The following is a 15054-nucleotide window of genomic DNA, read 5'->3' on the forward strand; positions in this document are numbered from 1 at the left end:
ATTAAATAAAACATAATTTTGGCATTATATCGAAATGTTAATTTAATTTATCCTAATAATAAATCACCTTTTAGTAAATATTTCCCCGTTTTCTATTTGTTTAAAAAATATATTTTAAGTTTTTAATTTAAGTGGCTGTTCATTTTCATTTCCCTGAAACATGCAACAATAATAACTGAAAGAATATTTTCTCATTTCCTTTCATGCGTTTGTTGCTGAATAAAATGAAAATGAACCAAAAAGAGATGAAACCTGTTTAATCTGTGGATCAGAAACATGTCAGCATTCCTCAGCAGAACCGAACAGAACCGATTCTCTGACAGGATTTTATCTCCTTCGTGTTTCAGCTTGTAGGTTTTGAGGAAAAGCTGTTTGCTGGATTCCCAGGAAGCTCCTGCTGTTCTCACCTTTTTTGGTCCGAATGTTGCTGCATGTAAATCAGATCCAGAGGCAGCAGGAGGCAGAAACGCCCTTAATGCAGGTCCAGACCGGCTGGGAATGTCGGCAATGTGTGGCGAGGAGCTCAGAGGGAAGGCTGCAGAGCGTCTGCAGAGCGTCTGCTGAGGGTCTGCAGAGCGGCTGCAGAGGGTCTGCAGAACGGATCAGAGTTGTTCATCAGCGGCTGCAGCTCTGCAGCGTGTCGCTACATCCACAGCAGGAATCCATTTCATCAGCCTGATGGAAAACAAAACGTCACTCCAGATTTATGAACTGATAGTTTAGGGCTGAGATGCTGCAGGAGGATCAAGGTTTTTAGAAATATTATAACAGTAAAAATGCTTCAAAATAACAAATCAGTCTTTTATGTTTTGTTCATCAGATGAAGCAAAATTATTTTATTAGCAAAGATCTCAGCTTTCTTTTCCTGTTTGATCTAAAATGATTCTTTAATTCTGAAACATGAATCTTAATCTGCAAAGTTACATAATTTTTTAAAAAACTAAAAGTGTTTCAGTCGATGTAAAAGAAGATCCTGGTGTTTGGTTACTTTGTTCTTTATGAGAATTAAAAGTTCAGAGTTTTGTGGCTCTGCAGGTTCGATGCTTTATGTCCATATAAGGTAAACAGATGAAACATTAAATCATTTTCAGATTAGATTATATCATTTCAGATTATAGAGATTATTTGTTCTGTACAGTTGACAGGTTTTCCTTTAATTTTTACAACTTTAAATAAAACTAATTTAAAGTTTGACTGCTTCATGTTTAATCCTGATGAGCTGATTGATGATAAGTTCATTTTCTCTGTAAACTGAGAAAATGTGTTTTTAAACTGTTGAGTTATGAAATGTGAACCTCGGGGAGCTGAACTTCCTCCCTGCTGCAGGTTTGGCCTAGTCCATACATGGACAGATGGAAGCAGCTCCAGTCTGAGCTGAGGGGGCGGAGCCTCACCTGGCAGGTTGGACCCACAGACATGAAACTGAAAACATGTTACAGCTTTTAGCAAACATTTTAAACCTTTTATGAACTTTAACATGTTTAGTGATTAGATTTAAAGCATAAAAACAGAAACAGGAATCAATTCAGAGTTAATGATGAGAATCTGGATCAGTTCAGTTTTATTGAGTCTGAACACGTTAAAAACCCACTGATGGAAAAACAGAAAGGAAGTTACATACAGAAACACAACATTAAACCAGAAACATTATAAACATCTGAGCAGAATGTAAACATGGATCTGATAACAGGAAATAAAACTGATTTGGTTTTTACCAGATTCTGAAGTGGTTTCAGTCTCTTCATCTTCTGATTTCATCAGTTTCTGTTCTGGAGCCTCCAGGAGTTTAAACACGACATCAGCAACGACCTCAGAGGAACGGCGGCTGGTTTAGGTCAGGGAAGGTCAAAGGTCGTTTCTATCAGAGCTGCACCATTACAGACCTCATCACCATGGAAACCTCTTCTTCTAAATCATGTTGTCACTTTAAAAACTCCAGCATCAACATTTCATTCACACAGAAACACAGAATATGAAGCAAAACATATTCAGATCTTCACACCAGGTTATAAAACTAATAACTACGAGACAAACATGAAATCTGATGTGTTTGGGGTCAAAGGTCAGGTTAGCAGCTGGGCTAATACATCAGCTTTATCACAAAGAGACATTTTCTCTGTTCACATGAGTTTGTGAGAGCAAAGTTTTTACTCTTGAACCTTTTATCATCGTTTTAATGCAGGAGAAAAAAACGATGATAAACTTTCCAGTTTCAGAATAAAAACGTTCCCATGTGGAAACTTAGAGAAACATCCAGACTGATGCCAGTCAGGAGATCCAGAGCCTGAAGCTCAGAGAAAAAAACAAAACCCAACAACTTCACCTCAGGAAGCAGGCAGGAGGTCAAAGGTTGAAGTTCAGGACAGGAGGACTAGAAAAGAATAAATACGGCTGTTTGGAGGACTGAAGGAGAAAATCAGAAGAACAGCTCAGGTTATGGAGCCTCAGTGTTTTCTGAGCCCAGCTGAGGTCAACAGAGGTCAACAGAGGTCAAACTGGGTCATCAGCAGAACGATAACCCAAACCCAGCAGCTGATCTACAGAACCAGAGGAAGAAACTCCAGAAAGATGGATGGATGGATGGATGGATGGATGGATGATGGATGGATGGATGATAATTTATTAAAACCTTGCCTTTCACTAAAATAAAACTTTAAAGTGATGCATCAAATTAAGCATATTTAATATACAAAACACTTTATGTTAAGAATATTTCTTCTAATTTTAAACTTTATAACTTCGTGTCTTTTCCTCTTACCAACCATAAAACGGTTCAACCAGTAAAAAATCGTTTCAGAAACTTTGTTCTGTTACTGAAAACCTGAATCTGGAGAAGTTGGAGAAAAAATCATTTCTAAAATAATCCTGTTGAGATTAAATATTAACTGTTTTCATCTCATTTATTCTCAGCATGTATTTATGAATCAATCTGTATTTTTCCAGTTGCATCAGAATCTCTGATGATTTTATCATCCAGGTTTTATTGAGCAACAGAAACAAACTGAAGTTTCAACATTTCTGACTCCATCAGTCTAATTATAATATCTGGGTCACTGTGACTCAGTGGATCAGCAGAAAGAAAATATCATCCATCAGTGAGACGTTGTTGTTGATATAGATATAAATATGAACATGTTTCATTCAGTAAAAACCATTTAAAGCAGATTTAGAGCCTGTTGGGTTGAAATCATCATTAAACTGGATCATCTGGTCCAGATCGTTATTAGAAAAGTTTCATTTATTTTAACTGAATGTTGAATTTATCAGATGAAGCTGAAGCTGCAGGTTCTGGTCAGAATCTGATGAAACTTCAGGTTTCAGTGAGAAAAACTTCCAGTTTTACAGCAGCAAGAAAAACATGTTGAAGATAAATAAACAGAATGAAAACCAGCAGAGATGAAGGAGTTTAGTTTGGTTCAGACCCGAATCCTGATTTGGATCAGAATAAAATGTTCCTGGTTTCCTGCAGACATTCCTGCCGTCAGGTTTCAGTGAACTGTGAGGAAGTGAATCAGTGAATCGTTGTGTTTTTACCTCAGGATGAATGAATGAAGGTCATCCGACATGCAGAGACCTGCAGAGATCCAGAACCGCTGCCGTCCTCTGGACCCAGTTCCTGCAGAACCTCAGAAAACTTCTCTAAATGTTGGAACTTCCTGAACTCAACGAGGAAACATTTTATTTCTGTTTCTGCTGTTTTTATTCTGATTCTCCAGCTGGTTTGATGTTTCAGTTATTCAGTAATGATCTGATCCAAACATCTGGTTCTGCTGCTGTTCTCTGATTTAATCCCATAAATATGTTTTAGTTTAAAATAAAATGATTTCACCTGTTCTGGGTCTTTCTCTGATGTTTCTCTCTTTTTCCAGTTCAGTTTTGGTTCTTCAGGCCAATCAGAAGTTTCCATCTCAGGTGAAATTCAGTCAGAAATCCTCCAGGTTGTTTCCGATGGGAGAAATGACCGACACTCCCTCCAGCCAATCAGGACGCGAGCTGAGAAATCTGCTCACCTGGACCAATCAGGTTGCGAGCTGAGAGAACGTTACCTTTTATGGAAAACGCCTCAGTGAGGCGGCGCAGATAAAGAGCAGCTGCAGCTGCTGGGATGCTGCAGTGAGAGGACAGAGCTGGGACAGACGGACAGACACACCGACCTGCTGACACCTGAGACTCACCTGGACAGGTAAGAGGATCATCTGATTCAGCTGCTGAATTATGGATTTTAGAATCTGACAGATTTAACTAATCTTGGTGAGCTTTAAATGCCCTGCTGTGCTAATGTCTCTAGAAAAACTCTTTTTTTTTTTTTTTTTTTTTTTTTTAAATGTTTGAATTATTTTTTTTTTAGTTAAAAAATCAGTGAGGATTATTGTACTTAAAAATTGCGGTGGTTTAGTTGTACCTGCTTAAAACAAACTTTAATGTACTTATTTGTATTCCTCCTTCATTAAATTAAACCTTCACATGCCAATGAGCCGTATAAAGTGAATCTTCTTCTGAATTGCCCGGTTCCCCCCCTCCCCCGGCCTGGTTCCCTCAGCCTGGTTCCCACCTCCCTCCCCTCGGCCTGGCTCTCCCCCCTCCCCTCGGCCTGGCTCTCCCCCCTCCCCTCGGCCTGGCTCTCCCCCTCCCTCAGCCTGGTTCCCCCCTCCCTCAGCCTGGTTCCCACCTCCCTCCCCTCTGCCTGATTCCCCTAGCCTGGTTCCCCCCCCCCCCCCCCTCCCTCGGCCTGGCTCTCCCCCCTCCCCTCGGCCTGGCTCTCCCCCCTCCGTCGGCCTGGTTCCCCCCTCCCTCGGCCTGGTTCCCTCGGCCTGGTTCCCCTCCCTCCCCTCGGCCTGGTTCCCCCTCGGCCTGGTTCCCCCTCGGCCTGGTTCCCCCTCGGCCTGGTTCCCCCTCCCCTCGGCCTGGTTCCCTCAGCTGCTCTGACTGGAGGAACCAACCAGTTGGGTGTGGTGAACCGTTTCCATCACATCCTGACGGCCTTCAGGCTGAAACCATCTGATCTGTGGGGGGAAAACAAACCGTCTGTCGTTTCTCCTCAGACATGGAGGACGATATCTCTGCTCTCGTCGTTGACAACGGCTCTGGTATGTGCAAGGCCGGGTTTGCTGGGGACGATGCTCCTCGGGCCGTTTTTCCCTCCATCGTTGGGCGGCCCAGACACCAGGTAGGAACCGGACCGCCTCCATCAGCCTCAGGTCTGACGGCGTAAAGGTCTGACTGAGTCTGTGTGCAGGGTGTGATGGTGGGAATGGGCCAGAAGGACAGCTACGTGGGAGACGAGGCCCAGAGCAAGAGGGGCATCCTGACCCTGAAGTACCCCATCGAGCACGGCATCGTCACCAACTGGGACGACATGGAGAAGGTGAGCTAACCTGGGGTTACCTTACAGACCTGTTAGCATGAGGCTGTTGGTTCCAACAGTGAGCTTAAAGTTCCTCCTGTTGCTCTGGGTTCATCAGTGACTATAGCAGAAAAACATGGCTGAGTTTAAGCTCTGATGCAAAGAGTTTAACTTCCATAACTTAAACTGATCAAAGGTTGGCATCTTCAGTAAAGTCTGTCCCGTCTCATGGTCAACCTGAACCCTTCAGATCTGGCATCACACCTTCTACAACGAGCTCCGAGTGGCTCCAGAGGAACATCCGGTCCTGCTGACTGAAGCTCCTCTCAACCCCAAAGCCAACAGGGAGAAGATGACCCAGGTGGGTTCTGACCCGGTTCAGAGGCTTTCTGCTGCTTCGTTATCTGTAACCAGCAGTGAGACGAACCTTTTCTGTTCCAGATCATGTTTGAGACGTTCAACACTCCCGCCATGTATGTGGCCATCCAGGCCGTCCTGTCGCTCTACGCCTCGGGTCGAACCACAGGTTGGGTTTATCAAACGGAGCTGGGCTCTGAAATGACTTGTTTACTGAGTTGCACTCTAATCTCTCAGGTATCGTGATGGACTCTGGTGACGGCGTCAGCCATACTGTCCCGATCTACGAAGGCTACGCTCTTCCTCACGCCATCCTGCGTCTGGATCTGGCTGGCAGAGATCTGACCGATTACCTGATGAAGATCCTGACGGAGAGAGGCTACAGCTTCACCACCACAGGTACAGAACGAAACGACCCCAGGCTGGGCCTTGGGCTCTGAATGACCTTCCTCTTTCATCCTGACCTCCAGCTGAGCGTGAGATCGTGCGCGACATCAAGGAGAAGCTCTGCTATGTGGCTCTGGACTTTGAGCAGGAGATGCAGACGGCAGCTTCCTCCTCTTCCCTGGAGAAAAGCTACGAGCTTCCTGACGGCCAAGTCATCACCATCGGCAACGAGCGTTTCCGCTGCCCAGAGGCGCTCTTCCAGCCGTCGTTCCTCGGTCGGTAATGACTCGATGATTCAATGCTCTGCAGATCTTCTGTTAGGTTTTTAAGTTCCTGCTGGTGCCACTCCAGTGACGCTGCCTCTCGTCTGTAGGAATGGAGTCTGCTGGTGTTCATGAAACCACTTACAACAGCATCATGAAGTGCGACGTGGACATCCGTAAGGATCTGTACGCCAACACCGTCCTGTCCGGCGGCACCACCATGTACCCTGGAATCGCTGACCGCATGCAGAAGGAGATCACCGGCCTGGCCCCGCCCACCATGAAGATCAAGGTATGACTGCTGGACCTCACTGACCTGCAGGGGTTTTACCTGCTGCAGTACACCTGGATGAGTTTACAGGTCAAAGGTCGTCCAGAAACTTAATGCAGTTATTTTGAAACAAGTTGCCTACAGAGGATGAAATGAAACTTGTTCCTATGAGTCTCATTAACTTGTAGCAACTGCAGAATTTAATCTTGATGAATCTTTCATGGATTTCGTCTCAAACTTGAAGTTTTTCTTGACCTTGTGTTTCATCGCACAGATCATCGCTCCTCCAGAGAGGAAGTACTCGGTCTGGATCGGCGGCTCCATCCTGGCCTCTCTCTCCACCTTCCAGCAGATGTGGATCAGCAAGCAGGAGTACGATGAGTCCGGTCCGGCCATCGTCCACAGAAAGTGTTTCTAAATCCTCCCTGTCCCAGAGGTCCGCCTGCTTTTCACCTGCTGCATCCAGGCGGCAGGTCGTCTGGTTCGTCTTGTGTAAACAGACTGAAACATCCATACAAGATCAACCAGCGACGGTTACAGTTCAGCCTGACATGAACAGAAACTTCAGTAACTTCACATCGTGACCCAGTTCGTTCAGATTCTCCACCTGGTTCAGTCATCATCAGGATGGTCAACTCTGTAGGGACTGGATGCATTAAAACGGCCACTGAAACTTTCCAAAGCATTAAATCACTGTAAAATTCATGATCTGAAATAAAATGTTTACACATGGATCTAAAGTTGGTTACTACGTTTTGTTTTTCCCTTTTGTCTAAAATCAGGTTTTGCTCAGAGTTTCTGAAGTTTCCTTAATCAGCCTGTCAAACGGCCTGCAGTAAACCTGATGGTGGTAATATTCTGGTCTGTTTGACTTAAAATCATTAGCAGGACTGAGCTGGACTCCATTCTGGAAAAGGGACCAGATTAAAGGTTGAGGGTTTATTTTCTATTAAAGAAGGAATCTGTCCAGAGATTAGTCTTTGTTTCCATTTCAAGGGAAAGTGTTCAAAGACCCGATTCACTGAACTGAACACATGATTAGTCACAGCTAAAGAAACTCCTGGTCTGAACTTTTCTCTACCAGCTGGACATCAGACACACCCTGACCCTGAAACTGACCCTCAACTCACTGGAGGAAACGAGTTCAGATGGAGTTTGGTTTAAAAAATGCAAACATGAATGATGGGAAATGGAGTTTAATTAAACAAATCTCTAGTTCTTCATACAGGAGAGAAACTCGGTTATAAAATCTGTGACAAAACGGTAACATTCATAAAAAACTATCGATGTGAAATTAGAAAAAAAAAGGGTTTTCTGTAGTTATAACTAAGTTATACCATCAGCCTGACAGACTAACAGCTGCAGAACCAAATCACAGCTGGACAATGAAAATCAGATAAATTCACTGAAACATATTTTTATATTTCCACGTCATTCACTGAGGTTAAAATACTTTGATGATGCCGACGTTACGCATCATCACTGCAGCTCAGGAAGAAAATCATTTATATTAATTATGACTCTGGAAGTAAATATGACACATTACAATCATCACCAGTGTTATGTTGAAAATGAACCAGACTCCAACCGCGTCGTGATGTTTGGTCTGGTTTGGGTCCAGGTGTTTGGTCCGGTTCGGGTCCAGGTGTTTGGTCCGGTTGGGTCCAGCTGGGTCATGATGTTTGGACCGGCTCGGGTCCAGATGTCTGGTCCGGTTCGGGTCCAGCCGGGTCGTGATGTCTGGTCCGGTTCTGGTCCAGGTGTTTGGTCCGGTTCTGGGCCAGGTGTTTGGTCCGGTTCTGGGCCAGGTGTTTGGTCCGGTTCTGGGCCAGGTGTTTGGTCCGGTTCGGGTCCAGCCGGGTCGTTGTGTTTGGTCCGGTTCTGGTCCAGCAGCTAATGTCTGTGATACAGATATAATAAAACCAGACACACGGCCAGCAGCAAAGTGAAGCCCAGGTAGGTCCACTTCCTCCTCTTCTGGTAGAAATCCTCCTGCAGCTTCCGGTGCCGGTCCCGCTCCTCCTCCAGGTTCTGCTTGGTCTCCTGCAGGTTCTGCTTCAGTTCCTGGTGCATTCGCTCCAGGATGCTGTCCTTCTCCTTGTCCCAAGCGACCCGGTCTCTGGCCCAGTCCCGTCTGCTCTGCTCCAGCTTCTTCTCAGCCGCCTCTCTTTGCTCTCGCTCAACTTTCACTCGGTTTTCTGAAGCTTCTAGTTTTTGTTTCCACTCTTTTCGCTGCAGTTCTTCCTGTTTTCTCCATTTTTTCCCCTCTTCCTCCTGCTCCTTCTTTCTCTTCTCAATGATTTCATCCTTTTCTTTCACCAGCTGATTTTGTTGTTTTCTCTGCTGCTCATGTTGAGATTGCAGAGATTTAATTTCTTCTCTGTGTTTTTTCTTCAGCTCTTCTTCCCTTTTCTTTACTTCTTCTGTCTCTTTGCTGAGTTGTTTGGTTGACTGATGCTCATCTTCACTCTTCTGTTTCACATCCTGTAGTTCTGATTCAACTTTTAAAATCCTCTCAATCAACATCTTGGTGAACAGGTCTGTTGAGAAAACGCTGGACTTTTCACCTCTAATCGTCTCCACCGTCTCCATCAGTCCTCTGATCTGCCGTCTGTCTCTGATGTTCAGAACTAAATATCTTCCTCCACAGATCTGGAGGAGATCCTGGATGTCGTTGTTCTCTATAAAGTTACCAACATCAGGATGTTCAGGATCTGAGTCTGTGGTGAAGAGGATGATGGTGAAGTCATTGACTCTGGAGCTGAATGTGTCCTGGATGGTGTGTAACTCTCCCTTGTCTTCATCAGTGAGGGGACCCACAGGTAGGACCAGGATGAAGGCGTGGACACCCTCAGGGTCACAGAGGGAGACACACCTGAAGGATTCCTCCATCACTTCCTGCTGAGCTTTTCCACCCAAGGCAGGCAGCTCCACCAGAGAAACCTGACGTCCAAACACCTCTCCCTGCTTTCTGACACGCTGTGAAGGAAGATCCTCATGACCTAGAACGGCCTTGGCTGCTGACGCCTTCAGTGGTCCTCTCCTCCCACACAGAACCAGGTTCAGAGGTTTGTGTTTTACAGCCATAGTCAAACCTCCATCCTCACCCTTCTGCTCAGACACTGGAAATAAATGAGAGAAAGTTTGAGTGGAAAAAATAAAACATTTAGAACCAAACCAGGAAGTTTAAAATCACTTCAGCTTTTCTTAGAAGTTAAAAAATCCATCCAAACGCCTCCAGCTCTCAGAACGTCTTCACCAACTCAGGTCTGAAATCCAATATGGCTGCCATTCATTTAAAATGTAAAATCATAATAAAACACACAGCTCAGTTTGGATGCATGAGCAGACAGCGGCCACTGGTCTACTGGTCTTCTACTGGTTTTCCACTGGAATGGACACGCGCTGGGTGTGACATCAGTCCCTGATCTGCCCTCTCATTGGTTAGATGAATGGGAGGCAGCATTGCTAATTTTATAATTTGTTAGTTTCTTATATTTTAAGTACAATCCAGACTGAGGCTCTTTCCTTCCCACTGCCGCCTCATGCATCTTCAGGTTGCTGTAAATCTGTCGGCCATTTTTCCTTTGAATAAAAAACTTTACATAAACTGTATCAAATACCAACATTCTCAGTCTCACGTTAATTCATATATTTTCCAGTTTTAGGTCAGTTAGGATTAATAAAGTTGCTAAATATCATATTAATACATATAAGTTTATTTTAGAGACACTTTAGATAAACTAAGTTTTCTGTATGTTTAAACGATTTGGTAAATCTAAGATGATGATGTCAGTTTTCTAAGTTTTGTGGAAACTTTTCAGTGACATCAGAGGAAACAGCAGAGTGTTATGGGACCGATTTCTGAAACATTATGAATCTGAACTGTGTGTTTATTTAATCTGCGATTCCACTTTTCATCTTCAAATGCACTAATTATACAAACTACCGTATTTTCCGCACTATAAGGCGCACCGGATTATAAGGCGCACCTTCAATGAATGGACTATTTTAGGACTTTTTTCATACATTAGGCGCACCGCATTATAAGGCGCATAGAATAGACGCTTCATACTCTATTATTACACATCCCCATTAATAAAGAAATGGTCCCCGAGTACTTTATATAGTAGGCTGGCCCAGTCGTTGTTTCACTCACGGTGTTGGTGTTGCGATATTATGCCCAACTGCTTTCTGGGTAACACAGACCAACCGACACGCTGCCGCTGCAGTCTCTGTCTCTCTTCCCCTGCCCCTCCCCCCCTTTAAATGTATTATCAAACTTTATTAACAAACCAGCGTTCTGACAACTATCCCAGCATGCACCGCGCACTACTTCTTCTACGGGGGAAAAAGAAGTTGGCGGCTGCTTACCGTAGTGGACCAACTACGTAAGCAGCCTACTGCATGTCTGTGTAAACATGACGTCTTTCATTTCGATCTGAGTTAATTAGCGTAGCATTTCTGCCGGATTTTCACAACATATCAGCCACGACAATGGACAGGGGAACCAACAAGTTCATGTCATCTTTTTTGGACAACATCAAGGTGTTTGAGCCACTGGATGCCTCCAACATTGTGCGCGTCACAGCTAAAAGCTACCGATAGATGAGGAAAACAGCAGATCCTCACACCCTCAGCATAAATATAGCTGTGGACAAGATCACTGATGCCTATTGTTCTTGCAAGGCTGGGTAAGTTGGCATTCATGGTTTTGATGGTCCACAATGTACATTATATGTTTACTACTGTAGCTTGTGTTTGTGAGACGGTCACGCACGTGGTAGCTGCACTGTGACCTAAAATGGGCATTAGCCAATGAAACGTGGCCCCTGTGGTAAGGTCCGTTGCTGGACCTGTTGTGGCTCAATATTGGTCCATATATAAGGCGCACCGGATTATAAGGCGCACTGTCGGCTTTTGAGGAAATTGAAGGTTTTTAGGTGCGTCTTATAGTGCGGAAAATACGGTAATCTAGAAATATTTATCTGGACTCATTTCAGTCGTACTTACTGTCTGGATGCAGCAGGTTGTTGCTACTGCAGCGTTTCAACGGTTCCACAACATCTGGCCCTGAAAAGGTAAAAACACCTGAGTTATTAACAGGTGATCCTCATTTAAATGAGCCACATTTATGAAAACATCCTGCTGGTTATTGTTATTTTAAAAATATGGACTTTAATCAAGCTGAGCAGGTTGAGGTCAATGTGCCTCATTCAGGACTTTGACATGTTTCCTCTGGACGTCGAGCTCAGACTCTTTAGTTTGGACAAGAAAAAACCTCAGAAACAGAAACCAGGAACGTCCAAACACCATTTTTAATTTGAAGTTTCACAATGTTTCTGGTGTAGGATTACATACTATTGTGTGTAAAGATTAAATACATTTTCTGTGTATGATGTCAGAGGTGTTGCTTCATTTAGTGACAGTCAGTCAGTCATGGGGATCAGATGGTTACAGAAACAGTTCAAAGTCTCTTTTCATTTTTATTTTTAATAAATAAAATGATGTGTCTCTCTGATCGTTACTCACCAGGATCTGCAGACGCCATGATGCCACGTTGCTATGGTCACCAGATGATTCCTTCAAGGTTTAACATAGAAAACATGCAAATAATTTATTTTCACATCAGTGCAACAAAATATATAAATATAGGAAGAAAGACTTCACAGATAAACAGAAAGCAGAAGTCATGATGATCAAACTGATCGGTTCTGGTTCTGCTCTCATCACCAACCAGAACAGGAAGTCCAGAGTCATTCAGTCGATGCAGAAGAAGAAAAATCCTCCATGTTTCCAGATTAATCTGCACAATGTCTGCTGTTGCTGCAGGCTACCAGGAGAGGGCGCTGTTCATGAGGGAAGAACCAGGAGAACTGGGTCAGAACCAGAACCAGCAGCAGAACCAGTCAGTATAATTTGGGTATGACTGTAGAAAAGGTAAATTCTGTACATTTATTCCAATACAAAAGTGAATCAAAATAATTATTTTAGATTATAAAGTTATTAAATTAATATAAAATTAACAGTTAATTTAATTTACATATGTTAATCTGATCTTAAAGCATTAAAAAGTTCCAGGCTGTAAAATATAACAATGATTGTTTGAGTTTTACTATTTACATTACTTAGGCTTACATGTTAACTAGACCTGAAGGACCAACATGTCTCCTCCTCTCCTCGGTAGCCTGATGGAAACGAACCAATCAGAAATAGAAGTTAAATATTAATGACGGGCTGCAGCTGAAATCTGGGTCAACATTAAATATTGGTTCAATGTTTGTTTTTTAGATTGTTTCCCAAAACAGCAGAGAGCAACAAACGGAAGTTTAATCAGAATAATAAAGAAAGAAAAGCAAAAATAACAGCAATGTAACAGCAGCTGTTTGACCGTAAAGTCAGTAAACTGTAAACTAATGATCCAAGTTTTTACTGTAAGACAATCCAAATACATTAATATTAGTGTTATTATTAGAAATAGAACTACTACTAGTAGTTTGAGTTTAAATCAGCGGTTATATAACTGTGTGTTACATGTTTTCTCTTCCGGTGAGTTCAGAGTCTCTTTTATTCTCTTCTTTTATTCGCTTTATAACATTAAAACAGAAAATTTGCTGTTTTATAGGTTAAAACATCCGGTAGAAATAATTTATCTGTTCCAACATTAAAACAAACAGAAACACATTTACTTGACAGCGGCGGAGTTTTATTTCCTCTCAGCTCAAGTTCAACACGTCATTTAGTGACTTTAGTGGATCTAGTTTGGTTTTTCTGCAGAGTCACGTCTAGTTAAGTTTTCTATAAACCTCCTTTGACTGAATCCTGACACTTTCACCTCCTTCTGTGTTAAATTAACAAACTTTACTCACCATCAGCTGCTCGGTGTCCCGCTGGTTGATATCGAAAGTATTTAGATTCTCTCTTCCTCGTTTCTCTACCCAACCACTAGGGGGCGTCTTTGAACCAACTGTACATCATGTAACAGGATATTGGCGTTTCTCTCGTTTATTGTTCAAACTCAAGGTCATAAAGTTTCCTACAGATTAAAATACGTTAAAATACGTTCTGTCTATATTTTAGTAATCCTTAGTAAATCTCAAAATAAATAAATTTCAATAATATTTGTAAGCACTTTGTAAATATCGTCACTTTCATTGTTCTCATATATGCTAATTTGTGCTAATAAAGTGCCTTTTTAGGGGCTTTAATAATCTTTACTATTTTTGTTAAACTGGCAAAGAATAAAAAAATAATAACCCTAATAGTGGAACTTGATTTAATGTTGTTTAACAAATTCATGCCTCAACATATCAAACATTGACAGTTTAGTGACAGCGGTTCTACAACAAAAACAATATTTGTCCTTAAAACTAAATGTAACAGGTATCTTCAGTTTTCATCTTTCCGAATATGATCTGTTGTTTTCAGTTTTTAACTAATCCATTTTCAGATATGATGATGCGCTTCCGTAATGATGTGATTTCTGTCAGTGAACGGCATCAGCTTCAGTTCACACCCCAGACCAGATGGTGGCGGTGTTGCACACTTTCAGTTTATCCCAGACTTCAACAAAATTATGTAAGCAGCAGGGGGCAGTAAAGAGTATTCAAAGTTTTATTGATTCCCTCACATGAGTGAAAACCAATCTATTCTTTCATTTTCAGACGTTTTTTCTGCTGGTCCAAAGTTCAGATTCTTAAATGTTTCATTATCTTTTTCCTCATAACTTCTGGGTTTGAATGGGGTTAAATGTTGTAAATGGATTTAAATGTTTATTCCTTAAACCCTGTAATTCTTTTCTACCAGGTTTTTATTTGGTGACTGAACTGTGCTTTTTATTCTTGTTTTAATACATTTAACCTAAACATTATCTATGTTGTGCGGGGTTTTGTGACTTTAGGTTTGTGAAAGTTTGTGAATAAACTTTACTTTCTTCCTGGACTTTATTTCAAAAGGACATTTTAATCATTTGAAGCCACATATCCACCTGTCTGGTGGTGTAGTGGTGATTGATTTTCAAGCCAAACATCCAATAAAAGTTTGATCAATGAGTCCCTACTGCTGCACTGGGCTGAAGTTTCGTACGCAGGTAAAGGAAGTCTAATGTTCAAACTTGAAGGTTGCTCTTTATGGTTTATTTTTTCTCCTCATGGCAAGCAAATAACAAAAATCAAACTTCTTATTGTTTCCTTGTGCCTGTCCTGCTCTGGTATAAAACCATAGGCCCACAGTTCTTTCCCTCTTGCTTAGAAAATAAATAAAAATAATGAAAGGAAAATATAAACTAAATAATAAAATATAAATATAAGGGTAAAAGCTGTGTTTGGTCCTGCCTTTGCTGCTCCATTGGTTAGAGTGACAGTCATAGTGCATTCAGCCAAACACTGCATCTGTGATTCAGGCCTGCTCCAGTTTTCCCAGTCAGGTGTGAA

At 42.3% G+C, this 15054-nt stretch overlaps 2 protein-coding genes across 3 annotated transcripts; one reads left to right on the forward strand and one right to left on the reverse strand.

The window, feature by feature from the left end:
- The first annotated feature begins 4070 nt into the window (after positions 1–4070).
- On the forward strand, positions 4071–7356 carry LOC106909028 (actin, cytoplasmic 1-like). Its single transcript, XM_014975321.2, has 9 exons — positions 4071–4183; positions 5043–5167; positions 5237–5365; positions 5595–5705; positions 5786–5870; positions 5939–6100; positions 6172–6363; positions 6462–6643; positions 6897–7356. Exons 2-9 carry the CDS (start codon positions 5045–5047, stop codon positions 7038–7040), a joined length of 1128 nt encoding a protein of 375 aa, XP_014830807.2. The 5' UTR covers positions 4071–4183; positions 5043–5044; the 3' UTR covers positions 7041–7356.
- Positions 7357–7802: 446 nt separating this feature from the next.
- Positions 7803–13591, reverse strand: LOC106909026 (uncharacterized). 2 transcript variants are annotated; one of them, XM_088008582.1, is made up of 6 exons: positions 13492–13548; positions 12761–12810; positions 12360–12471; positions 12155–12205; positions 11636–11695; positions 7803–9744 (listed from the first exon to the last, which is right to left on the reverse strand). In XM_088008582.1, exons 4-6 carry the CDS (start codon positions 12171–12173, stop codon positions 8516–8518), a joined length of 1308 nt encoding a protein of 435 aa, XP_087864708.1. In that variant the 5' UTR covers positions 12174–12205; positions 12360–12471; positions 12761–12810; positions 13492–13548; the 3' UTR covers positions 7803–8515. The 2 variants fall into 2 exon arrangements, with proteins under 2 accessions (XP_087864708.1, XP_087864707.1); XM_088008581.1 differs by lacking the exon at positions 12761–12810 and having other exon boundaries at positions 13492–13591.
- Positions 13592–15054: the final 1463 nt, after the last annotated feature.

The sequence above is a fragment of the Poecilia mexicana genome, unplaced genomic scaffold, assembly GCF_051168715.1.
Source record: "Poecilia mexicana isolate PSO_F unplaced genomic scaffold, ASM5116871v1 scaffold_9, whole genome shotgun sequence".
Taxonomy (NCBI): Eukaryota; Metazoa; Chordata; class Actinopteri; order Cyprinodontiformes; family Poeciliidae; genus Poecilia; species Poecilia mexicana.